General features: G+C 43.6%; 1 protein-coding gene across 1 annotated transcript in view; it reads right to left on the minus strand.

Annotated features, from left to right (window-relative positions):
* LOC129345827 (transient receptor potential cation channel subfamily V member 6-like) overlaps positions 1 to 27,082 on the minus strand; it is a 186,260-nt gene that overhangs the window by 94,206 nt on the left and 64,972 nt on the right. Inside the window, exons 2-4 of the mRNA XM_055003072.1 lie at positions 14,759 to 14,856; positions 13,678 to 13,800; positions 11,038 to 11,178 (exon numbers count right to left, since the gene is read on the minus strand). Coding sequence (XP_054859047.1) covers positions 11,038 to 11,178; positions 13,678 to 13,800; positions 14,759 to 14,856 — 362 coding nt within the window. The remainder of the gene's footprint in view (positions 1 to 11,037; positions 11,179 to 13,677; positions 13,801 to 14,758; positions 14,857 to 27,082) is intronic.

Genomic DNA, 27,082 nt, shown 5'->3' on the forward strand with positions numbered 1-27,082 from the left:
GGAGCAAGCAGGAGCATGAACATCACTCCCATCCTACAATTGTTCCACTGGCTACCCATCATTTACCGTGCTCAGTTCAAAGTATTAGTTATTACATATAAAGTTCTTCACAGCTTAACTCCAGCATACCTATGGGACTGCCTCCAACCCTATGTTCCTCCACAGCAGCTTCGCTCATCTGAACAGGGTCTCCTGCAGGTAGCAGGCTGCACACAGGTGAAATCAGCAGCAGCCCGTACATGGGCTTTCTCTGTGGTGGCACCTATCCTGTGGAATGACCTGCCTGAGGAAGTCAGAAAAGCCCCCACTCTCCTGACTTTTTGTAAATGATGAAAGTTCTTCTTAATGTTTAGCTGAAAACTCTTTTCATTTAACTTCAACCTGTTGGTTCTGGTTCAACCTTCTGAGGCAGTGGAAAACAACTCTGCACAGTCCTCTATATGACAGCCCTTCAAGTACTTGAAGATGGTTATCATTAGGGGTGTGCGAGGCCTGCCTGTTTCGTTAAACCTGATTCGGTTTTAACTGAATCAGGAAACCGTTTCAGTATTCAGGGAATACCAAAACAGCAAGCCGATTCGGTATTCGTGTTTTGGCTTGATTCGGCTGTTGTTTTCAATGAGAAAACCTTCTCCCGGCTTTCTGGGAGTCTAGGGGGGGTGATTTTCTATCCAAATCACACCAAACTTGGTGGAGACCTTCTCCTAACTCTCCACTAACTACCCCCAAGGTTTCAGAAAGATTGGACTTTGGGGGGCCAAGTTATGCCCCCCCAAATAAGGGCCATCCTCCTACACTCTCCATGGTTCTCTATGGGGAAAAACAAGTCATCTTTCTAGGTGGCTTGGGGTAGCATTTTGCAAGCAAAATGCAACCAACTTTCAGGGGACTTGCTTCCACCTGTCCTCCCACCCTCCACCAAGTTTCAGGCAGATTCCACTTTGGAGGGGGGGCCTTTTACGGCCTCCCAAAGAAGGTGCCCAGAGGACCTCCTCCTACCTGTCCTCCCTCCCTCCACCAAGGTTCAAGCAGATCTCACTTTGGGGGGCCATTTTATGGTCTCCCAAAGATGCTGCTCTTAGACCCCCCCTTTCTCCGTTATTTTCTATAGGGGAAATAAGACAGGCTTGTCTGGCTAGGGGTGGCATTTTGCATGCAAAATGCCCCCAAACTTCAGGGGACCATCTCCCACCTGTCCTCCCACCCTCCACCAAGGCCCAAGCTGATCCCACTTTGGGGGACCATTTTATGCCCCCCCAAAGGTGGTTCTCCTGTCACACCACTTTGTCTTTCTACAGTGCGGAAGACTTCCACACCGTAGAAACACATGGGATTGGGGCTGCCAATGGCCACAGCCACAGTCCACCTGCACCCAAACTGCCAAATACCACATGCATCCTCCCCAAAACCTAACCTCCCCAGTCCCGTGGCCAGCCACTTTCTATTGATTCCTGTTATGGGAAAATCTCCCACAGCAGGAACCCACGGAATGTGGCATCTATGGCCACAGGAACAGTCCCCCTTTTAAATCCACCGCCCACAGCCCCACACTGACCCAAAGACACCCTCCCCAACATTCCCACACCGGCCACTACCCCAGGAGCAGGCTGGTCAGCCGTCCCCCATTGTTCCCTGTGATGGGAACTTTTAAACTCTCTTTCCCAGGGCAATTATGCACAGCCCAGGCGTGCCACAATGGCGGGCACACTCCTGAGTGCGAGCTTGTCCCTGTGAAAGAGCACCTGAACCACAGACACCCTCCCCCAAATTCCCCCACCACCTACAGAGATGGCTGGCCAGCCAGCCCCATTGTTCCCTATGATGGGAACCAACTGCACAACAAAAAATAAAACACAAGCACACACTGAATAAAGTTTTTTTAAAAATATTTTCTCACTTTCAAAGTACAAGTAGGCAAAGCATTGTGACACATTACACCAGCATTCCCCCACAGAAAAATAACACAACTAACTTAACATCAGAGAATCACAAAAACACAATTCCTGTCAAAAACACTTTATTTCTTGAACAGCTTTAGGTAACACAGCAGGGGGGCACACCAAAGGGCATGCCAACAGTATCTTACACAAAAATAACAGAACTCACTTCACATCAGAGAATCACCCAAAACACAATTGCTGTAAAAAAACACTTTATTTCTTTAACACAACTCACTTCACATCAGAGGATCACCCAAACACAATTGCTGTCAAAAACGGTGATGTCAGTTGTGTTATTTTGTGTAGTAGACTGCTTTCATGCCCTTTGGTGTGCCCTCCTACTGTGTAACCTAAAGCAGTTAAAGAAATAAAGTGTTTTTGACAGGAATTGTTTTTTTGATTCTCTGCTGTTAAGTGAGTTGTGTTATTTTTCTGTGTGGGGGACTGCTGGTGTAATGTGTCACAATGCTTTGCCTACTTGTACTTTGAAAGTGAGAAAATACTTTTAAAACACTTTATTCAGTGTGTGCTTGTGTTTTATTTTTTGTTGTGCAGTTGGTTCCCAGGAGAACCACCTTTGGGGGGGCATAAAATGGCCCCCCAAAGTGGGATCAGCTTGGGCCTTGGTGGAGGGTGGGAGGACAGGTAGGAGATGGGCCCCTGAAGGTTGGGAGCATTTGTATGTAAAATGCCACCCCTAGCCAGACAAGCCTGTCTTATTTCCCCTATAGAAAATAACGAAGAAAGGGGGGGCTAAGAGCAGCATCTTTGGGAGGCCATAAAATGGCCCCCCAAAGTGAGATCTGCTTGAGCCTTGGTGGAGGGAGGGAGGATAGGTAGGAGGAGGTCCTCTGTAGTTTGGGGGCATTTTGCATGCAAAATGCCACCCCTAGCCAGACAAGCCTCTCTTATTTCCCCCATAGGGAATAGGGGGAAAGTCATCATCCTAGAAAGATGACTTGTTTTCCCCCATAGAGAACCATGGAGAGTGTAGGAGGATGGGGGCACCTTATTTTGGGGGGGGCATAACTTTCTGAAACTTGGGGGGTAGTTAGAGGAGAGTTAGGAGAAGGTCTCCACCAAGTTTGGTGTGATTTGGACAGAAAATGCCCCCCGCCCCAGACTCCCAGAAAGCCGGGAGAAGGTTTTCTCATTGAAAACAACAGCCGAATTGTTTTGGCAATCTCTGTTTCAGTATTACCGAAATTTTTCGGTATTTAGAAAAAGTTTCGGTAATACTGAAAAAACCCGAAATGGCCCTGATTCGGTATTTTTAACCTAATCAGAATACCAAATTGCACACCCCTAGTTATCATATCACCTCTCAGTCATCTCTTCTCCAAGCTAAACATACTGAGTTCCTTCAACCTTTCCTCATAGGACTCGGTCTCCATACCACTCACCATCTTCGTCGCCTGCCTCTGGGCATGTGCTACCTTGTTCTATATCCTTCTGAAATCATGATCCTCAAAACTGAACACAATACTCTAGATGAGGTCTAACCAGAGCATAGCAGAGCAATACCATCACTTTGCATGATCTGGAGACTATACTCCTGTTGATACAGCCCAAAACTGCATTTGCCTTTTTAGTTACTATTAGGGGTGTGCAAGCCAAAAAATTTCGGCTAAAACCGAAAGCCGAAAGCCGAAAGAAGAATCTCTTTCGAATAAGCCGAAAGCCGAAACGGCCAGCCGTTTCGGCTTTCGGCTTTGTTTCGGCTTTCTTCCGGCTTTCGGCTTTTTCAATAGGAAAATGCCTCCGTCTTCCCGGACGTCTGGGGGAGGCATTTTCCCACCGAATCAGCCCAAAATTGGTGGGGACCTTCCTCTAACCCCTCTCTAACCCCCCCCCAAGGTTCAGACCGATTGGACTTTGGGAGGCCATGTTATGGCCCCCCAAAGCAGGTCCCCCTATCCTCCCATAAGAAAGCGAAGGAGCAGCATATTGTTAGCATGCTGCTGCTCATCTTCTTCATTATTTCCTATGGGGAAAAATGAAGAAGCCGGCTTCCTTTGCCAGGGGTGGCATTTTGCATGCAAAATGCCCCCTTACCCTCAGGGGCCCTTCTCCCACCCTTCCTCCCACCCCCCCACCAAGGCTCAGCCTGCTCCCACTTGGGGGGGGGCATTTCATGGCCTCCCCAAGTAGGTGCTCTGCTCTCATCTCTACCACTGACAGCTGGGGGAGGCTTGTCTTGCCAGGGGTGGCATTTTGCATGCAAAATGCCCCCCAGCCCTTAGGGGCCCTTCTCCCACCCTTCCTCCCACCCCCCACCAAGGCTCAGACTGCTCCCACTTGGGGGGGGGCATTTCATGGCCTCCCCAAGTAGGTGCTCTTTTCTCTGCCACTGACAGCTGGGGGAGGCTTGTCTTGCCAGGGGTGGCATTTTGCATGCAAAATGCCCCCCAACCCTCTGGGACCCTTCTCCCACCCTTCCTCCCACCCCCCACCAAGGCTCAGACTGCTCCCACTTGGGGGGGCATTTCATGGCCTCCCCAAGTAGGTGCTCTTTTCTCTACCACTGACAGCTGGGGGAGGCTTGTCTTGCCAGGGGTGGCATTTTGCATGCAAAATGCCCCCCAGCCCTCAGGGGCCCTTCTCCCACCCCTCCTCCCACCCCCCACCAAGGCTCAGCCTGCTCCCACTTGGGGGGGCCATTTCATGGCCTCCCCAAGTAGGTCCTCTCAGCCCCTAAAGTCCACCCCTTACAGCCCCACACAAACCCAATTCCCCCCCAGCTGCCACACACAGACCCAAATCCCCACATTAGCCCCTCACAGACCCAAATCCACCCCCAGCAGCCCCACACCCATAACCCCAGGAACAGGCTGGCAAAGGCCAGCCCTCTCCCTTTGTTCCCTATGCTGGGAACTTCTAACCTCTCTTTCCCTGGGCAATTCTGCACAGCCCAGGGGTGCCACAATGGTGGGCACACTTCTGAGTGCCAGCTGGTCCCTGTGAAAGAGCACCTGAACCACAGACACCCTCCCTCAAATTCCCCCACCACCTACAGAGATGGCTGGTCAGCCAGCCCCATTGTTCCCTATGATGGGAACCAACTGCACAACAAAGAATAGTTTGTTGGTGCAGGGGGGCGCACCAAAGGGCATGATCGAAGTGTACTACACAAAATAATACAACCCACTTCACCGTTTTTGACAGCAGTTGTGTTTGTGTGATTCTCTGATGTGAAGTGAGTTGTGTTATTTTTATGTAGTACACTGCTTTCATGCCCTGTTGTGCCTTCCTACTGTTTAACCTAAAGCAGTTAAGGAAATAAAGTGCTTTTGACAGCAATATTTTGGGGTGATTCTCTGATGTTAAGTGAGTTGTGTTATTTTTGTGTAAGATACTGCTGCCATGCCCTTTGGTGTGCTCCCCTGCTGTGTAACCTAAAGCTGTTCAAGAAATAAAGTGTTTTTGACAGGAATCGTGCTTTGTGATTCTCTGATGTTAAGTGAGTTGTGTTATTTTTCTGTGTGGGGGACTGCTGGTGTAATGTGTCATAATGCTTTGCCTACTTGTACTTTGAAAGGGACAAAATAATTTTTAAAAAACTTTATTTTGTGTTGTTCGTGTTTTATTCTTTGTTGTGCAGTTGGTTCCCATCATAGGGAACAATGGGGCTGGCTGGCCAGCCATCTCTGTAGGTGGTGGGGGAATTTGAGGGAGGGTGTCTGTGGTTCAGGTGCTCTTTCACAGGGACCAGCTGGCACTCAGAAGTGTGCCCACCATTGTGGCACCCCTGGGCTGTGCAGAATTGCCCAGGGAAAGAGAGGTTAGAAGTTCCCAGCATAGGGAACAAAGGGAGAGGGCTGGCCTTTGCCAGCCTGTTCCTGGGGTTATGGGTGTGGGGCTGCTGGGGGTGGATTTGGGTCTGTGAGGGGCTAATGTGGGGATTTGGGTCTGTGTGTGGCAGCTGGGGGGGAATTGGGTTTGTGTGGGGCTGTAGGAGGTGGACTTTGGGGGCTGAGAGGACCTACTTGGGGAGGCCATGAAATGCCCCCCCCAAGTGGGAGCAGGCTGAGCCTTGGTGGGGGGTGGGAGGAGGGGTGGGAGAAGGGCCCCTGAGGGCTGGGGGGCATTTTGCATGCAAAATGCCACCCCTGGCAAGACAAGCCTCCACCAGCTGTCAGTGATAGAGATGAGAGCAGAGCACCTACTTGGGGAGGCCATGAAATGCCCCCCCCAAGTGGGAGCAGGCTGAGCCTTGGTGGGGGGTGGGAGGAAGGGTGGGAGAAGGGCCCCTGAGGGTAAGGGGGCCTTTTGCATGCAAAATGCCACCCCTGGCAAAGGAAGCCGGCTTCTTCATTTTTCCCCATAGGAAATAATGAAGAAGATGAGCAGCAGCATGCTAACAATATGCTGCTCCTTCGCTTTCTTATGGGAGGATAGGGGGACCTGCTTTGGGGGGCCATAACATGGCCTCCCAAAGTCCAATCGGTCTGAAACTTGGAGGGGTTTTAGAGAGGGGTTAGAGGAAGGTCCCCACCAATTTTGGGCTGATTCGATGGGAAAATGCTTCCCCCAGACGTCCGGGAAGACGGAGGCATTTTCCCATTGAAAAGCTGAAAGAAAGCCGTAAGAAGCCGAAACGTTTCGGCTTTTTTTCTTTCGGCTAGTCGAAACGTTTCGGCTTTCTCCTAAACGTTTCGGCTAACCCGAAAGAAGCCAAAACACTTTTGTTTCGGCTTTCTTTCGGCATTCAGAAAGCCGAAACGCACATCCCTAGTTACTATAGCACACTGCTGACTCATGTTCAGTGTATGGTCTACTAAGACCCCTAGATCCTTTTCACACATCCTACTGCCAAGACAAGTCTCCCCCATTTTATAATTATGCATTTGATTTTTCCTACCTTAACGCATAACTTTGCATTTATCTCTGTTGAAATTCATTTTATTTCTTTAGCCCAGTTTTCCAGCCTATCGAGATCATCCTGTATCCTGTCTTCTACAGTATTTGCTACCCCTCTCAATTTAGTATCATCTGTAAATTTAATAAGCATTCCCTCTATTCCTTCATCCAAATCATTTATAAAAATGTTGAACAGAACAGGTCCCAGGACCAATCAATCCAAAGAAGAGTATCTAGGCGTAGCTAGGCACTGTAGGCCAGCTGTCAGAGAGGCCAAAGCTCAGAATGAGCTGAGACTGGCCAGTGGGGCTTGCCACAACAAAAAGATGTTCTTCAGATACGTAAGAAGCAAGCGGAAGGTGACAGGGGCAATACCTCAATTGCTGGGTGAAAATGGGGAAACTGTGACAGAGGACGGAGAAAAGGCAGAAAGGCTCAATATATACTTTGCCTCAGTTTTCTACCTGAAGGAGAGAACCAGCCCACTTAGAGATGGTAGTAGTCAAAGCATAGGCTCGAAGCTGCTGGTTGACATGGACAGAAAAGTTGTAGAGAAGCACCTTACTGCACTAGATGTATACAAATCCTGCAGGCAAGATGGAATGCACCCAAGAGCGCTCAAAGAACTTTTGAAAGAGCTTGTAGATCCTTTGTTGATCATCTTCCAGGCCTCTTGGAGGGCAGGTGATGTTCCAGAAGACTGGAGGATGTAAGCAATGATACCCTCCCTCACACTGAAAGAACAGCTTATGAATATGGACCTATCATAAGCTTCCCCCCACCACCACCCATGTGCTTCAAGTACCTGACATGCTGCCTGGTTTGCAAACAGCAAGAAAAGTTTCAAACTTCCCACCCTGCTTTTTCCACCTAATGGGAGGGGGAGGAGGGAATACCCTCCTCCATCACCCATTGAGTGAAAAAAGCAGGGCAGGACATTTGAAAGCAACACTTTTCTTGCTGCTTGCAAGCAGCAAGAAAAATCTTGCTTTCTAACATCTGCCGCTTTCCAGCTGATGGGTGGGGAATCCCTCATCAGCTGAAAAAAATGTGGCTGGCTTTTGAAAGCAGCAACACTTTACTTGCCCAGCAAGAAAAGTGTTGCTGTTTGCAAATGCCCACTGCTTTTTTCAGCTGAGGGGAGGGGGAGCCCTCTCCCCTCAACTGCTGCTTTCAAATGCCTGCCACTTTGAGGGGAGGGGAAGGAGGCCCTCGTTGTCCTCTTCCCCTCAGCTGAAAAAAAGCAGATAGTGTTGCTGCTTTCAAACGACAGCAGCTTTTTTCAGCTGATGGGGGATCTCCCTTCCATCGGCTGAAAAGTGGCAGATGTTTGAAAGCAACACTTTTCTTGCTGTTTGCAAAGAGCAAGAAAAGTGCTGCTTTGACCTTTGGTGTGCTCCGTAAAGATGTCCAAATTCAGGTGTTTAAACGCTTCGGTATGCTCCGTAAAGTTGTCCAGATTTTTACAGAGCATACTGAAGCATTTAAACACTTGAATTGTTTTCCCGCGGGAAACCTGGATATTTTTTGGGTGTACACCTCTAAACACAACTGAAGACAGGGATAGAATTAGACAAGATCTGAATACACTGGAAGCATGGGCAGATTTGAATAAGATTTGATTTAACATGGATAAGTGCCAGTTTCTCCATCTGAGTAACAAAAATGCAAAGTATGCATACTGGATGAGGGATACACTTCGGGTAGCTGTGTGTGTGTGAACAAGATCTTAGAAATATGGGTGGATATGAAGCTGAATATGAGCAGTCAGTGTGATGCAGCAGCAAAAAGGCAAACACAGTCTTCAGGTGTATTAACAAAGGAATAACATCCAAATCAAAGGATGTCACTATCCCACTATATACTGTTGGGCAGGCTCCACCAGGAGTATTGTGTGCAGTTCTGGAGGCCTCACTTCCAAAAGGATGTGGACAAACTGGAATTGGTGTAGAGGAGAACAACCAGGATGATCAGGGGCCTGGAGAGCAAGCCCTACGAGGAAAGACTGAGGGACCTGGGAATGATCAGTTTGGAGAAGAGGTTGAGGGGAGACATGATTGCTCTCTTTAAGTGTTTAAAAGGCTATCACTTAGAGGAGGGGAGGGAGCTGTTCTTGTTGGCAATAGAGGATAGGCCTCAGAACAATGGGTTTACACTACAGAAGGGAAGGTACCGGCTGGACGTTAGGAAAAACTTCTTAGTGTTAAGAGTAATTCAGCAGTGGAATTGGCTGCCTAGAGTTGTGGTGGGTTCCTCCTCCTTGGCAGTCTTCAAGGAGCGGCTGGACAATACTTGTTGGAGCTGCTTTTGGTCATTCCTGCATTGGGCAGGGATTGGGCTAGATGGTCTGTAAGGCCCCTTCCAACTGTATGTTTCTATGATTCTTTGCACACTGCCAGTGATTGGGGAAGAAGCTGAAACAAGTTTCAGCCAGCTAGTATTCATCAAAAACTGCAGGCATTCTACTATGGGACAAGAATGGTTAAGCCACTTAACCACGTTGCCTCTTGAGTATGAACTTGCAAGAGAAATTGACTTTAAGGAGGCTTTGTCGTGATTTTGCTACAAAAAAGGCAAGAAAATAAAGCTTTTAGTTAATTGCCCTAATCTTTTCATCTATATTGTACATTAAAATGTTTTCCAAAAGACTTGGATAGCATAATCTCTTTTTAGTGACTAAAAACTTTCAAAACTGATAGCAAACTTGCAGGACTCTTATGTCCAATTATTATTATTAAACAAAAGTAGCAAAAGTGGGCATTTCTCAGAAATGTAGAATATGTAACAATTTCATAACTGAAAAAACTGTTTCGATGGTCCAAGGGATTGTAAGTAGGGGATGACAGATTTTGGTGTTGATGTATGTATGTTTGTGGAAGGGGCTTTTACAAGTTTGTACTGCTACGCCCCAATGATGGTTGGGCTCTAAGTTTAGCAACGTAACCCCCCATCCTTTTTTGCTCCCTGCTCACCGTATAACTATCTTATATAGGCTCTGCAGACTCAGTAGCCTGGGATGGGGCGGCAACATGAAATTCCCCACTGAAGAGGGAGATTTAGCACCTGCAGCTTCTCCACCCTCTCCTTCCCTGTCATCCACCCCCCACCCTGCGTTGACTGACACACTGAATATTTGACTCACCCATCACAGAGCAAACAGCAAGGGCAGAGCTTTCATTATCAGTTTGCATCTTCTCAAACAAAATGTTTTTTCATGTGTTTGAGTCAGAGAAACAGACAACCATGCCAGCTCCTCTAAGTTATGGTGCAGAGCAAGAATGCAGAAGACCCCACCTTCCACCTGGTAATCCTTCCACACCTCCAGCATTTGTTCAGCCCCTCACATTTCCCTTGCTTCAACACCCAAAACTGTCACCACTGCTACACAAACCAGAAGGCTTTTCCGGGTGTTTGAAAAAAAATCACTAATTGATGATGAGCAATTCCCAGCAACTGATGCCTCTCCCTGCCAATTGCCAGATAATTGGCAGGAGGTAGTCCAGAGAAAATGGGCACACAAACAACTGCATCCTAAGTTCATGATGCCACTTCTGCCATGTCCTAGAAGTGATGGTGTCACTCCAGGACTGATTCTTTAACACTCAGCCCACAATATGTCATTTTCACTATGTTTTGGGCCAAGTATTATAGAACTGGCCCTGGCCCAATGCTGTTGCTTCTGGATCATGCCAGAAGTGACACCATTGACCAGGCCCATGGGTGCACGTGTGTGCTCTCACACACAGGCACGTATCTACCATCTCCCCATCTCCCACCAGTTGCGTGGGGGACCAGGCAACCCTATGATAGATCACTATAGCAATATAACAGTTATCTTAATGTACTAGTTCCCAGTTTTAATTTTTTAAAGTACGTATCTAGCCCTTTTCCTTGTGGAATTATAAAGGGAAAGTAGAGGCATAGGCAGAGAGAGTGTTGAAGCCTTCTTTCTGAGGTGAGTTCTGTTTCTAGATTGCGCCACTTCAGGCTTCAAGTGGAAGCTCACATGATTTAGTAATCCTCCACAGAGAAATGTTCCCTTCATGTAGAAAACTACATGGGAGGAAATTTTTAGTGTTACTTTCCTGGCATGCTGGTGTTACATGCAAAGTATTTTTTTAAATTAAAGACAGAGGAGCAATTCCACTTGAAGCTTGATTTGGAACATGACCCAGGAAAAATAAGGCTCGAGAAGGACAACCCGGTCAGCAGACAGTCTCTGGGACTGAAGACCTACCAAAATAGATGTGGTTGTCACTCCTGTATCTGAAGACATATCCAGTGGCTCGAGGGCTGTTAATATCTGCCCCATTTTCAAGCAGAGCTTTCACCAGACTCAGGTTTTTGTTCACCACAGCAATGTGCAGAGCCGTCTGTCCTGCAATACACAAATGGATCCTTAGAGAAGTTCACAGTATGCCACAGTTTAGACAGTTCCATGTGGATAGCTGTGTTGGTCTGCAGTAGAACAGCAAGATTCGAGTCCAGCAGCAGTTTGAGAGCATACTCTGAAAATCTTGTTGCTTTTTAAGGTGCTACTGGATTTGAATTTTGCTGTTCACAATTTAGACAGAAGACATTATTGACAAAAACTGAATCATCGTAACCTCAGGCTAGTTTGCAGGTGAACACCAAAAGACCCTCTTAAATCAACCGTCTTTTATGTTAGCCTCCAAGTCTCTCCAAATAAACATAACTGGGTTAACCCCAGAAGAGAGAGGAATAGTTGCCAAGTCCATGTTGGGAAATTCCTGGAGATTTGGGGGCACAGCCTGGGGAGGGCAGACTTTGGGGGGGGGAGCTCAGTGGGGATGTGATGCCCTAAAGCCCACCCTCAGGTGCTGCCGTTTCCTTCGGGGAAACTGACCTCTGCAGCCTGAAGATCCCCACCTGGAGGTGGGCAACCCCTTAATGGTGTTTGATACATCGTTCTTATGGATGCCAATTTTCATTACTAATGAAATTACAAGATTAATAGTTAAAACAAATAGCATAAATTCACTGCATTCATTCAAGCATTTTAGTGCTTTGTTGACTTCATTTCTGTTACTGTAATATTCATCTTAATTTCTCCAAGCATATTTGTCTAGCTAGTGTGGAATGGTGACTAACAGTGCCATCCCTAAGCAGAGTTACTCCCTTCTAAACCCCTTGACTTCAAAGGACATACGGTAAAGGTAAAGGTAGTCCCCTGTACAAGCACCGAGTCATTACTGACCCACGGGGGGATGTCGCATCACGACATTCTCTTGGCAGACTTTCTATGGGGTGGTTTGCCATTGCCTTCCCCAGTCATCTACACTTTACCTCCAGGAAATTGGGGTACTCATTTTACCAACCTCGGAAGGATGGAAGGCTGAGTCAACCTTGAGCTGGCTAGTTGAACCTGGCTTCTGCCAGGATCAAACTCAGGTCACGAGCAGAGCTTGGGCTGCAGTACTGCCAGGGCTTTTTTTCAGCAGGAACGTGGAGGAACGGAGTTCCGGAACCTCTTGAAAATGGTCACATGGCTGGTGGCCCCGCCCCCTGATCTCCAGACAGAGGGGAGTTTAGATTGCCTGGAGATCAGGGGGCGGGGCCACCAGCCATGTGACCATTCTCACTGAGGGCAACCCACTGAGTTCCACCACCTCTTTTCCCAGAAAAAAAGCCCTGAGTACTGCCACTTACCACTCTGCGCCACGGGGCTCTTCTCAATAGACATAAAGAAAGCATAATTCAGTTTAGGAATGCACTGTAAGAGTTTGAGTTGAGAAGTCCCAGGTTCCAATCTTGCCCTGAATTCACAAGAAGCTGGTGGCAGACAATCTGCTCTCAGCCTCTGCCTTGCAGTATGAAGACAATCATACTGAGCTACTCTGTACAACAAGCATTTCAGAATATTCAAAATGCAACAGAGTTGTTATAAAGATTACAGAGATAATATATTTGAAGTACTTTGAGCCAGCCTGGTGTATTGTTAAGTGTGTTGGTCTAGGATGTGGGAGGCCTTGGTTCAGATCTCCAATCTGCCATGGAAGCTGGCTGGGTAACCTGGGACAGCCACACCCTTTCAGCCTCACCTGGGACAGCCACACCCTTTCAGCCTCACCTGGGACAGCCACACCCTTTCAGCCTCACCTATCTCACCAGGTTGCTGCTCTGAGGATAAAAAGCAGGAGGGAAGAATGACGTTTTAAGCTGCTTTGGGATCCCCATTGGGAAGCAGGATACAAATAAATATATACATTTTAAAGCACTATATAAATTATCCTCCTTTATTATTTTTATTAAATATGTACTGGTGTAAACAAAATGAAGAGGATATTAGTCTTATGCCAGGGAGATCTGAATTAAAATCCAGTTTAGCCATGAAGCTCTCTTTGAGTCAGTGACTATCAGTTCAATTTACCTCTCTGGGTTGATTTGAGAAAAAAAATAGTAACCGTCCCCCCTCCCTCAATGTATAAAATGCTGAGCTCTGATATAAATGTTAAAAAACTAAAACCTAACCAAACAGATCACAAATGTTAAATGATTACAAGCCAGTAGTATACACATCTGGCATGTACGTGAGTACATCTGTTTGTAAGAAAGAGCAAACACACATTCACAAATGAAACAAGGGAGTACCTAGATAAAAGTGGCATTTAAATCATATGATCAGTTGTACATGTGTTGAATATAACAGAAGAATTACTCAATACATATATAAAGAAAAATGAAGTATACACTGTAACTTGTGAACAGGGGCTGGGACAACACACTGCTGGAGAAGATCAGACACAGACACACCAACACGTGCACACTATGGGTAAATAGACGACGAGGCAATGACTTTAGTGAACCCTATTCTGCTGGGTAAAATACAACCCCCTGTCCACGTTTGGATCTTTACCTGTGTACAGCTCTGATGTCATAGCTTCATCCACTAGTTCTGGAGCCGTGTTCAACAGGAGCTGAGCAGCTTCAATGCTATTGTATAAGGCAGCGACATGAAGGGCTGTCTCCCCTACAGCTCCTAGAAAGAGCATGAAGAGCATAGACTACGGCATGTGTCATTCTACATACGGGGCAAATGCTCTCGCAGCAAGCGATAGCTCTAATTTGGCAAGACTCTCTGGGGAACATGAACACGTTCCTTGCTTCTTCCTGTTTCTCCACATCTACTTTCTTCTCAAACAATTCCTGCTTCTCCTAGAGGATATGTATGCACTTGATACAGTCGTAGCACCTTCTGGGTACAGGAGATGCAAACATTATATTTTGGATCAGGAAGCTCAAAGCACCTGCTGTTTCTGGTTCATACACCACTTCCAATGCCCCCTTCAACATTAATGAAATTACCTTCTAAAACTTATTCCTAGCATTATGTCTCACTTTCTGTCCATTAGGCATGAGAGAATTTCCCCCCTTTGATTTCTCTTATTGTTTTGAAATTTTGTTCAGCTGTGTTCCACTTCTGAATTTTTGTTCAACTAGAAGCATTTCTAAAATTAAACTTGGAAATGGAGCACATTGTTTGCCACAGATTCTAGATCATTTGCCTCTCTCTTCCTCTTTGTGTCTCCTACACTCATATTATCAATGGGCAATGATAAAACTCATGAGAATCCATTTTGATGTATTTCTATATATGATTGTACCAAGATTCTTTCCATGCGATGTTTTTCTGATGTGTATTGTGCTCCCACTTTCCCTCTAAAATTAATGAATGAACACATCAAATATATTTGCAGTGTTTTATTAATGCCTGCATATGCTTTGGCAATGTAGAGAGCGGAAATACAAATTAACTGCAGCAAACTGCAAATTCTTGATGGTCTGTATATTTAGCTATGGGGAAACAGTGCAATGGGGAATTCCTAATGCATTGATTCTAAAAGATCAGTTAATTTGGAACTCTAGAATCTGGGAAGATCAGATGAAGAGAATTTTGGAAGTTTCCCTCTCCCTCCGTGGGTGACGTGGATCAGTACCTCTCTCATGAACGTCACAGCTGCAGCTGGCAAGCAGTTTCTGAAGGGCTTGGACATCATTTTCCTTTGCAGCTAGGAGGAGAGGAGACTCCCAAATCCTGAAACATGCAAAACAGTAAGCATGGTCTGAATATTATAAAATAGAGTCCTCAAGATCCTCAGAAGTAGCTTTTTCTGCCTCAAAATAAGGAGAACTGTTTAATCAACAGCTCAAAAACCACCCAACAGACACAGTCAGACACACAAAAGAGGCACTTCCTTTTCAAGCGTTTGCTCTCAACTAAAGACCTGCGGCAGGATGTTTCATACAAATTTTTTTTTGCAGTTTTTGTATAGTAGTAACAATTGCACAAGGGACACAAAATGCTAAATCAGCTTAGGATGTCTTTATTCTTGCAGGATCTGCTGGTAGCAGAAACAACCAGTACAGGTAGGACCGTCAGTCCCCCACTCAACTGGCTGGCGGGGGGGGGGGGAGAAAGGCCTGAGGAATAGGCCCAGGAGGCAGAAAACCTAGGCCAGAGGGCAGTGGGTGCATGCCCGCTGGGAGCGTGCCCACAAAGAAATCGTTCCCAGTAACTGCCAGGTCCCCCCTCCTGCCAGAAAGGTAAAAGGACTTGGCAACCCTAAGAACAGAAGTTAATTGTTATTTCAGCAATACACCTTATACGTTTCCAGTGACATTTTGTGCCACTTGCAAAAGAAAAACTTAATTTTATTAACATTATTTGTAAACTATTAAAAAGGCCACATTTTAAAAAACAGATTTATGAAACCGGTCAGACTCTGGCAACATGTTGCACTCATCCCATGAAAAATACCCATGTATGGACAAGCACCAGGTAAGCAGCAAGAACCCTGAAACCACCCTGAAGATCAGTAGAAGTCGTCAGAGGGGATCACGTTACCCTGAGATCAACAGGCAAGACCCATAAGAACCAACATCGTTTCAGGTGAGATTAGCAGGGACCAACGGTAAGACCTTTTTGGTGGTTGCACCCTCACTCCCAGAGAGGAGAGGCTGCAGCCCTTTTAAAGAAAACCCAAGACATTTCTGTGATGAAAAGCCTTTGATTTGACTGACTGGACAGTGCCAGGCAAAGGTTTTATGATACCCTTCAGACAAGGTTATTTGCTCCGGGTAGGGAAATTCCTGGATATTAGGGGGTGGGCAGGGTTTGGGGAGAGGAAGGGCCTCAATAGGGTATAATGCCATAAAATCCTCCCTCCAAAGAAGCCATTTTCACCAGGGAGTTGATCTCTGTAGCCTGGAGATAGGCTTCCCAGTCACACTCTGCTGGTGTGCAATCTCCCGGGGGGTTTGCCCCATTGCTGACCAAGTGATTGGTGGGAGGTGGCAACCCCTCCCCTGCAGTGATTGCCTGTCACCAACAGGCAACCCAGGAAAGCAAGCCCCCAAAAGAGCTCCTGGTGGGCACGACGACATCACGTCCTCCAAGTGACATCGTGCTGGCGGCAGGTGTGCTCCCAGGTGTGCTCCCACACTTTGCTGGGGCCAATTTTGGACCCAAGTAGGCGGGATTTCTTTCTTTTATATTAGTGTTCATTCAACAGTTGTCTCAAAAAGCTGTCTGGCTGAATTTGCCCTGTGTGAAGTGCAGGAGTATGCCTGTGGCCGGTGTGATAACATCACATCTCAGAAGTGGCATCATTGCACATCATTGGCGGTGCTCTATTTTTGTATAGTTACTACCTGGAGGTTAGCAATCCTACCTTTAGATGGTTTTATAATGCTGTTGTACTATTCTATGAGGCTTTAATGCTTGAATGTTATGACAATTGTTAGATGCTGTACGGATCCTGAGACAGGAAAAAAATAGAACCCCAGAAAGGAGGGGCTCATGGAGCTCTGGCCTTTCCCCACCTTCCTTTGTTTAACTGTGCTTTAGCAGCTGTGTGTTTGTAACAGTTGAGAGGGGAGGGTGTAGACAGAATACATGGAGCTAAAGAAATAAACCAAACAACAACAACATTCATTTATATACTGCCCTTCAGGACAACTTAACACCCACTCAGAGAGGTTTACAAAGTATGTTATTATTATCCTCACAACAATCACCCTGCGAGGGGGATGGGGCTGAGAGAGCTCCAGGAAGCTGTGACTAACCCAATGTCACCAATAATAATAATATTTTATTTATACTCCACCCTTCAGGGCAACTTAATGCCCACTCAGAGCGGTTTACAAAGTATGTTATTATCCCCACAACAATCACCCTGTGAGGTGGGTGGGGCTGAGAGAGCTTCAGAGAGCTGTGACTGACCCAAGGTCACCCAGCTGGTTTCAAGTGGAGGAGTGGGGAATCAAAAAGGGCAAACAACAGCAAGGCAGGGTCACAAACTCTGGGCTGGGAAATTTCTGGAGTTTTGGAAGTGAAGGGCAGAGTTTGAGGAGAGGAGGGACCTCAGTGTAGTGCCATAGATTCCACCCTCCAAAGCTGCCATTTCCTCCATAGGAACAGATCTCTGTAGTCAGGAGATGACTTGTAATTCCTGAAGACCTACATGCCCCACCTGGAATTTGGCAACCAAACAAAAAACAAAAGGAAGAGGGGCATGGTGTCGGCATCAACAAGATGGACTCCTAAAAAACAAGCTCTGTCTCTCCTGCCTCTAAAATCCTGGTGGAAAGCAACATAATTCCCTTGTTGCCCAATATAATATGGGCAAAAAAAGATACAGAAAAAAAGAAAGCCTCATCCAAAGTTGCTAAAATGTTGCAAGAGTATTTCCCAGCAACATACTCAACTGTGTCACAAGAGAAAAACTCCAAGCAGCTAGAGATGGCTGAGGAAGAGAGACATGATGCAGCCTCTGCAACAGTAAATCTCGATGACCCTGTCTTAACACCACAACGATCCAACTTGGAATCTAACATCTTAAAGCAAATGGAAGCATTAATACAGCCGTTAGCAGATCAGCTAGCCAAAATCAAACTAGACCTGAACAAAACATCTCAAAAAGCCGATTGTGCTTTAGATCTCGGCAACAGATTCCAATACAAGATACAAAACCTTCAAAAAAAGAATACCAATCTGCAGGAAAGAATTTTTAATTTGGAAATTACTTCTCGTCAGCGGAACCTTAAATTTAGGGGCCTGGAAGAAGAAATAACACTCAAGGAGACCTGCCTTCTTTCCTAGCAGCTTGGCTGGCAAAGATGCTGCAATTGGAGGATAACATAGCCCCAACAATAACAAAGGCGCATCAGATCAGCTCGAGAAAACAACTGAGAAAAAATAACCCAAGAGATATACTAGCTAAATTCGAAATGCACAACCAAGAAAAGGATTACTACTCATCAAGACATAACACACACACCAGGAATGATTACATCCTTACCACAAGCAAACTAATGAATGGAGCTATTAACTCACAGATTGGAAACATAACATGGTCAGATCATGCATGGACAACCTGCACACTAGCAATTGGTCCACAAATTACATCAGAAAAACATTGGACACTAAACAAAAGTCAATGAAGCTGCAACTAAGGAAGTAGAACAATCTATCATAAACTTTCTAAAAGACAATAACTCACCAGAAACCCTACTCCACATAAAGCAGGATACCTTCAAAGCAGTATTGAGAAATCATCTCATCTCAACATCAGCACACACAAACAAAAAGAAAAATAAACAAAAACAAGCAATACTGGAGATAATTAAGATCTTAGAGCAACAACAACAAAAAAGGGAATAAAAAAGTCTACCGCAGGCTTTTGAACGAACACAAGCTACTAGAAACTCTAGAAACAAACCAAATCCAGAGAAACCTTCTAGTTTTGAAACAAAAACATTGGTACCTCTCCTCAAAACATCTTAAAAACTTATCATGGAGAATAAAAGAAAAAAAAATCCTCCAGAATGCTATCATCAATACAAGACCCTAAAGGTCACATATGCAATAAATCAGCAGAAATAACTCAAATTTTTAAGGAATTCTACAACAAATTTTCTCCTTCTTGGATACATACCTTAACATGGTGAGGGGGTTTGAGTGTGTCAGTGAAGCTGAGAGCAACCCCGTCAGGAGCACAGGCTTGGTCAAGAGTCTAAACTTCTATAAGAGTCACTCAAGGAGGAATGGTCAAAGCTGAGATACCAGACTAAGATGTATCCACCCCCTTCAAGATTCAATGGTCACATCAGCAGAACAGAACTGAATGTTCCAATGGTGATGGGAGTGGAAGAATCCTTGAAGGTTAGCTACTGGGCAGCAGCAGTAGTGGAAGGTAACACTGGCGGACGATCTTTCACAGACAACAGCAGTGTCACTTCAACTAACGTTGGTTAGTACTGCGAAGCGGAAGAAGGCAATGGTAAACCACTTCTTCTAATCTCTTATCTTGAAAATCCTATGACGAGACAGTCCAAAATGAAAAAAGATACAGTGCTAGAAGACAGGACCCCCAGGTTGGACAGCACTCAATTGGCTACTGGGGAAGAGCCGAGGACAAGTACAAATAGCACTATTCTTAATTATGGAACTGGATTAAAGACGAAAGGACATCCAGTTGCAGACATGAATAGATGCAGAAGGAACATCCAAAGCTGTGCGACACACATAATAGGAACATGGAACGTGAGAAGTATGAAAACAGGTAAGCTAGAAATTGGTAAAACAAGAAACGGAACATTTAAACATTGCAGTCCTGGGTGTGAGTGAACTAATGTGGACCGACTCAGGACATTTCCAGTCAGAAAATCACACAGTGTTTTATTGCAGAAATGAACTCAAAAGAAACGGTGTTGCTCTAATAGTGAGTTGAGACATAGCACAAGCAGTCAAGAGCTACAGCACAAGGTCTGACTGAGTAATATCAATCAGACTTCAGGGAAAGTCTGTTAACATAACCAACATTCAAGTTTATGCTCCAACTATGGCTGCTGACGAGGAGGAAATAGAAAACTTTTATGCAAGTGTCCAAGAAGAAATTGACCACACACCTAAACAAGATATGCTGATAATCATAGGTGACTGGAATGCAAAAGTAGGTGATAAAGCAGAATCAAACATAGTTGGAAAATTTGGATTAAGATCACGAAATGAAGCAGGAGAGCGGCTCATATAATTTTGTGAAGCCAACAACCTGTTCATTGCTAATACATGCTTCAGGCAACCAAAAAGACGATTTTATACGTGGAAATCACCAGGTGACCAATACAGGAACCAAACAGATTACATAATTGGAAGCAGTAGATGGAGAAGCTCTATTCTCTCAGCTAAAACAAGACCAGGAGCTGATTGCAATACAGATCATGAGTTGTTAATATCAAAAATTAGAATAAAGCTGAAGAGAAACACTAAAAGAATCATAGTGCCAAAATACAATCTAAATAATATTCCTGAAGAATTTAAAGACCACGTAAGGAACAGATTTACAATACTAAGTTTAATTGATCGTGAGCCAGAGGAATTATGGGCTGAAACTAGAGATATTATCAAGGAAGAATGTGCAAAGACTATCCCTGTAGCCAAAAGAAAGGAGAAGCCTAAATGGATGTCTGAGGAAACGCTTAAAATTGCTAATGATAGAAGTGAAGCGAAAACAAAAGGCAACAGAAATAGGGTCAAAACTCTAAATGCAGCTTTTCAGCGACTTGTACGCAGAGACAAAGAAATCTATTATAATAACCAGTGCAAAGAAATAGAAGAGAACAACAAAAAAGGAAGAACAAGAGATTTGTTCCAACAGATCCGAGAAATCAAAGGGAAATTCAAGCCACGGCTTTGGATGCTAAAAGATCAATATGGAAATACAGTATCTGATCAGGACAAAATAAAGGAAAGATGGAAATGATACACTGAGGAACTATACAAAAGAGATGGAAGGATGACAGATACTTTTGACGAAGAATCTTTTGTTGAAGAACCAGAAATCCTAGAAAGTGAGGTAAAAGCTGCACCCAAAGCAATTGAGAGAAACAAAGCACCTGGAGTAGATGGAATACAAATAGAGCTATTTCAAGCCACAGAAATGGAGTCCATCAGAATCTTAACAAGAATATGTCAACAAATATGGAAAACAAAACAATGGCCCACCGACTGGAAACGCTCAGTCTACATTCCAATCCCCCAAAAAGGGGACGCCAAGGAGTGCAGTAACTATCGGACAATTGCATTAACTTCCCATGCAAGCAAAGTGATGCTCAAAATTATACAGCAAAGTCTCTTACCATATATGGAACGAGAAATGCCAGCTGTTCAAGCTGGATTCAGAAAAGGAAGAGGCACTAGAAATCACATTGCAAATTTACAATGGCTAATGGAACATACCAGGGAATTTCAGAAGAAAATCAGCCTGTGTTTTATAGATTACAGCAAAGCTTTTGACTGTGTAGATCATGAAAAGCTATGGAGAGTCTTAAAAGAAATGGGGGTGCCACAACATCTGATTGTTTTGATGCACAACTTGTACTCTGGACAAGAGGCTACTGTCAGGACAGAATATGGGGGAAACAGAATGGTTTCCAATTGGCAAGGGTGTCAGACAAGGATGCCTATTATCTCCCTACCTGTTCAACCTCTATGCAGAGTATATCGTAAGGAAAGCTGGATTAGATCTAGAAGAAGGTGGAGTGAAAATTGGTGGGAGGAACATTAACAATTTGAGATATGCAGATGACACCACATTACTAGCAGAAAATAGTGAAGACTTGAAACGACTACTGATGAAAGTTAAAGGGGAAAGCACGAAAGCAGGATTACAACTGAACATCAAGAAGACAAAAGTAATGACTACCGAGGAATTACACAACTTTAAAGTTGACAATGAGGAAATTGAAGTTGTTCAAGATTTTCTATTCCTTGGCTCAATCATCAACCAACAGGGAGATTGCAACAAGGAAATCAGAAGGCGATTGAGACTTGTAAGAGCAGCTAGGGAGCAGTGAGGGAGCTAGATAAGATCCTTAAAGATAAAGATGTCTCTCTGGGAACCAAGATCAAGATAATCCAAACTATGGTATTCCCCATTGCCATGTATGGATGTGAAAGTTGGACAGTAAAGAAAGCTGACAGGAAAAAAATTGATTCATTTGAAATGTGGTGCTGGAGAAGAGTTTTGCAGATACCATGGACAGCCAAAAAGACAAATAAGTGGGTACTAGATCAAATCAAGCCGGAATTCTCCTTAGAAGCAGGCAGCCCAATCCTAAGAGGGGCGGGGAAAGTGAATAGGAACCAAACTAAGGCTTGCGACAGCGTATCTGGTCTTTACACCCGTGTAAGTCACCCTCCGCCCGTGCTGGGACGCGGTGCTGGCCCGCCGGCAGGCCAGCACCAGCGCAAGCCTCAGGCGGCTGGGCGAAGGCGGAGGAGCGGCGTAGAGATGAGCAGCAGCATGCTAACAATATGCTGCTCCTTCGCTTTCTTATGGGAGGATAAGGGGACCTGCTTTGGGGGGCCATAACATGGCCCCCCAAAGTCCAATCGGTCTGAAACTTGGGCGGTTTTTAGAGAGGGGCTAGAGGAAGGTCCCCACCAATTTTGGGCTGATTTGGTGGGAAAATGCCTCCCCCAGACATCCGGGAAGACGGAGGCATTTTCCCATTGAAAAGCCGAAAGAAAGCTGAAAGAAGCCGAAACGTTTCGGCTTTTTTTCTTTCGGCTAGCCAAAACGTTTCGGCTTTCTCTGAAACGTTTCGGCTAACCCGAAAGAAGCCGAAACACTTTTGTTTCGGCTTTCTTTCGGCATTCAGAAAGCTGAAACGCACATCCCTAATCGTGAGTAAACAATTTCAAGATCCATTAGTAGTTGATGGGAAAGCGGTGAGAATCATGAAAGAGCTGCCCAGATCGGTGTTGCTGGAGAGGAAAAAGTACAGAGAGCTGGTCCAGATGTTAAAAGACTTGAAAATTAGATATAGATGGGAAATACCTGAAGGGCTGGCTTTCAAATTTGGTGGAACTAGGAGGAATATCAGATCTGGTCAGGAGATGGAAATGTTTATTAAAGACAATGAAAAAGACTTACCAAAGAGTGCTAAAATTTGATCATGGAGTGTAAAATTATATCTTGGAATGTAATGGATTAAATCCACCTTCTAAACACAAGACTATATTCCACTGGCTTTTAAAACAAAAATGTAATATAGTGTGTTTGCAAGAGAGACATATTAAAAAGCAGGATGTAAAATATTTAAAACTTGCAAAACTTGGAAACAAATTTGCAGCGGCTTCCAAAAAGAAGAAGAGGGGAGTTGTATTGTATATAAAGGAAGAGCTGCAGCCTAAATTAGTTTTATGTGATACAGAAGCCAGGTATATAGCAGTGGAAATAATTTGGAATTCAAAGAAGACCTTGGTGATTGGAATTTATGCGCCTAACGGTGCAAAAGAAAATTTTTTCAAGGATTTACAGAAACAGACGAACTGACCTATGATCAAATAATTTTGGCAGGTGACTTCAATGGAGTTACAAGCTTGGAAGAGGACAAGAAATCTAAAAGTGCACATAAAAAAAGAGGACTTTTGCCAAAATCTTTTTTTGCGATTAAAGAACAAGTCTGAAGGATGTATGGAGGAGACAAAATCCCAAAAACAGACAATATACATTTTATTCAGTAAGACACTTTACATTATCAAGAATTGACATGATCTGGGCCTCCAAGGAACTGGCGTTATGGACTAAGGATGTGGAGATAATGCCCAAGGTAGGCTCAGATCACAATCCAGTTATGTGGAAATTTGGGAAAAATACTAAAAGAAGAGGACGGAGGATAAATGAGGATTTGCTGCAGATAGAAGACAATATGGCGTTGCTATGAAGAGAGACCAAGTTCTTTATACAATATAACATGAATAAGAACGTGCCAACTCACAAGGTATGGGGCACATACAAAGCTGTGACAAGAGGAATATTAATGGACTTAAATGCAAGAGACAGAAGGAGAAAGGAAGAAAAGAGACATGAAATTATGGAAAAAATTAAAGCCAAAGAGATACAACTTAAGAAAAGACCAGGGAAGAAGAAAATATACCAGGATATAAAAATTCTGCAAGAACAACTGATGGCAATGAATAATAAAGAATTGGAGTGGAATTTGAAAAAAATGAATCAAAAACTATTTGAGGGTGCAAACAAACCTGGGAAATATCTAGCTTGGCAATTAAAAAAGAAAAAAGAGAAGAAAACTATAATTAAAATCCAAGAAGAGGATAAAATACTGTTGGATCAACCAGCTATTAGTAAAGCTTTTTTTAAATTCTATGCAAAATTGTACCAAAAAAAGGAGGTGAACAGAGATTCAATAGCAGAATATTTGGAGAAAACGAAGCTTCCAATGATGTCAGAGGAATGGAAAGAAAAGTTAAACAGAGAAGTGACAGAGGAAGAAATAAAAGAAGTTATACAATCAACTAAATTAGGGAAAGCACCAGGTCCGGATGGAATAACGGCAAAGTTCTATAAAATGATGGCTAATGAATTGGCACCTTTTTAAAGAGAGGTAATGAATGAAATCTTGCAAGGCTAAAGGATTCCTGACTCATGGAACGAAGCCAACATATTGTTGATTCCGAAAGATGGACAAGATCTGACTAATGTTAAAAATTATCGGCCAATTTCGTTGCTGAATAATGATTACAAGATATTTGCAAAAATTTTGGCGGAGAGGTTAAAGGGATGGCTGTTGGAATTTATTGCAGAAGAACAGGCTGGATTTTTACCTAATAGACAAATTAAGGATAACTTCAGGACAGTAATAAACGCTATTGAATACTATGACAAGCATTGTGACAGGGAAGTTGGTTTCTTCTTCGTGGACGCAGAAAAAGCATTTGACAATCTGAATTGGGACTTTATGTTTGCCACTATGGAAAAGCTGCAAATGGGAGAAAAGTTCATACAAGCAGTGAAAGAAATGTATAAAGACCAGTGTGCAGCGATTGTAGTGAATGATGATTTGACCAAAAAACTGAAAATAAGCAAAGGTACAAGACAGGGCTGCCCTTTGTCTCCATTGTTGTTTATTCTGATTTTGGAAATATTGTTGATTCAAATACGAGAGGACGATACAATTCGAGGCACAAAAATAAAGGAATTTTCCTACAAAGTCAGAGCATTTGCGGATGATGTAATGGTAATAGTAGAAGATCCAATAGACAACATGCCAAAAATAATAGATAAAATAAAGGAATTTGGAGACTTGGCTGGATTTTATGTGAACAAAAAGAAGTCGAAGATATTTTGTAAGAATATGACAAAGCAAAAACAGCAAGAACTAATGGAGATAACGGATTGTGAGGTAACCAATAAAGTGAAGTATCTAGGTATTGAGCTGACTGCGAAAAATATAGATTTATTTAAAAATAATTATGAGAAACTGTGGCTACAAATAGAAAGAGATTTGATAAAATGGAATAAATTAAACTTGTCATGGTTGGGAAGAATAGCAGCAATCAAGATGAATGTGTTACCATGTGTGATGTTTTTCTTGCAAACAATCCCAATTATCCGAGACTTCAAACAATTTGATAAATGGCAAAGGAAAATCTCAGACTTTGTGTGGGCAGGCAAGAAACCCCGTGTGAAAATGAAAGTATTACAAGATTCGAAAGAAAGAGGTGGACTGCAGCTGCCAAATATAAGATTATACTACGAAGCAATATGTTTGGTATGGTTAAAAGATTGGATAATGCTAAAAGACCGTAAATTGCTGGCTTTGGAGGGACATAAAAAACTGTTTGGATGGCATGCATATCTGTGGTATGACAAAGTAAAAGCGGGCTCTATGTTTTTGCATCATTATATTAGAAGAAGCCTTTTCACAATCTGGAAGAAATACAAGGACTATATGGAAGATGGTATCCCCTCATGGGTGGTACCATACGAAGTAATAGATCCGAGAGCTGTCTATAATGAACATCAATGTTTAACCTATAAAGAGATAACAATAATGGAACATAAAAGGTTAAAAATAAAAACGCAAGAAGAGTTATCTCCTTATTATGGATGGTTTCAATATAGGCAAATCAGAGATCTTTACAACTCGGACTGTTCAAAAGGAGGAATAAGATTGGAAAAGTCGGAATTAGAAGAAGTGATTTTACAAGAAGGCAAAAAAGAAATCTCGAAAATTTATAAAATACTTCTAAAATGGCACACGGAAGATGAAACAGTTAAAGTCCAGATGGTGAAATGGGCAATACATTTTCATAAAGAAATAACAATGGAAGCTTGGGAGCATTTGTGGAAAAATACACTGAAGATTTCAACTTGTACAAATATTAAAGAGAATGTATATAAAATGATGTACAGGTGATATCTAACACCAAAGAAAATTGCGCGAGGAAATACTAATATGTCAGATAGATGCTGGAAATGTAAAAAGCATGAAGGATCATTATACCATATGTGGTGGACTTGTGAGGTAGCTAAGCAATACTGGGGAGATATAATTGAAGTAATTAATGAGGTTTTGCAAACCCAAATAAATAAGAACCCAGAGTTGCTGCTACTGAACTTGGGAATGGAAGATGTTCTAATGCAGTATAGAACATTGTTATTTTACATGACTACAGCAGCAAGACTTTTATATGCGCAGAAATGGAAAGTACAAGAAATACCAACTACAGAAGATTGGATTTACAAATTGCTGTACATGGCTGAGATGGATAAAATGACAAGAAAACTCAAAGACCTTGATTCAGGAGAATATATTGCAGATTGGGGGAAATTGAAACAATATCTAGAAAAAAATGGGATGTGAAAGGAGGACTGTGGCAGTTTGAGAACTATTAATTTGTGATTTCTTAAATAGAAGAGAGAAGTAACTTTACCATTAATGGGAAAATTTAGTTATTAACTAACCTAAGCAAGTATTACTATTAAGAGACTTTATCAAAAATATACAGTTTAAACAGTGATGTAGAGAATGGATATATTAGTGGAGTGGATAGAGTATATATAAGAGAATTTGAATATGCTTAGAGTAAGAGATATAATACATATATGATTTAGAAGAATTTAATGGAAAATAAGTTAAGTAATAAGATAGGTTAAGGGTTGGAAAGCTGTATTGTCGAAGGCTTTCACGGCCGGAGAACGATGGTTGTTGTGGGTTTTCCGGGCTGTATTGCCGTGGTCTTGGCATTGTAGTTCCTGACGCTGTGGCTGGCATCTTCAGAGGTGTAGCACCAAAAGACAGAGATCTCTCAGTGTCACAGTGTGAAAAAGATGTTGGCAGGTCCTTTATATCTACCCAGTTATAGCAAACTTCTACATGGAACATTTTGAAAAAACAGCTCTAGAATCAGCACCCCACAAACCTAGTGTATGGTTCCGGTTTGTGGATGA

Source organism: Eublepharis macularius, chromosome 18 (assembly GCF_028583425.1).
Source record: "Eublepharis macularius isolate TG4126 chromosome 18, MPM_Emac_v1.0, whole genome shotgun sequence".
Taxonomy (NCBI): domain Eukaryota; kingdom Metazoa; phylum Chordata; class Lepidosauria; order Squamata; family Eublepharidae; genus Eublepharis; species Eublepharis macularius.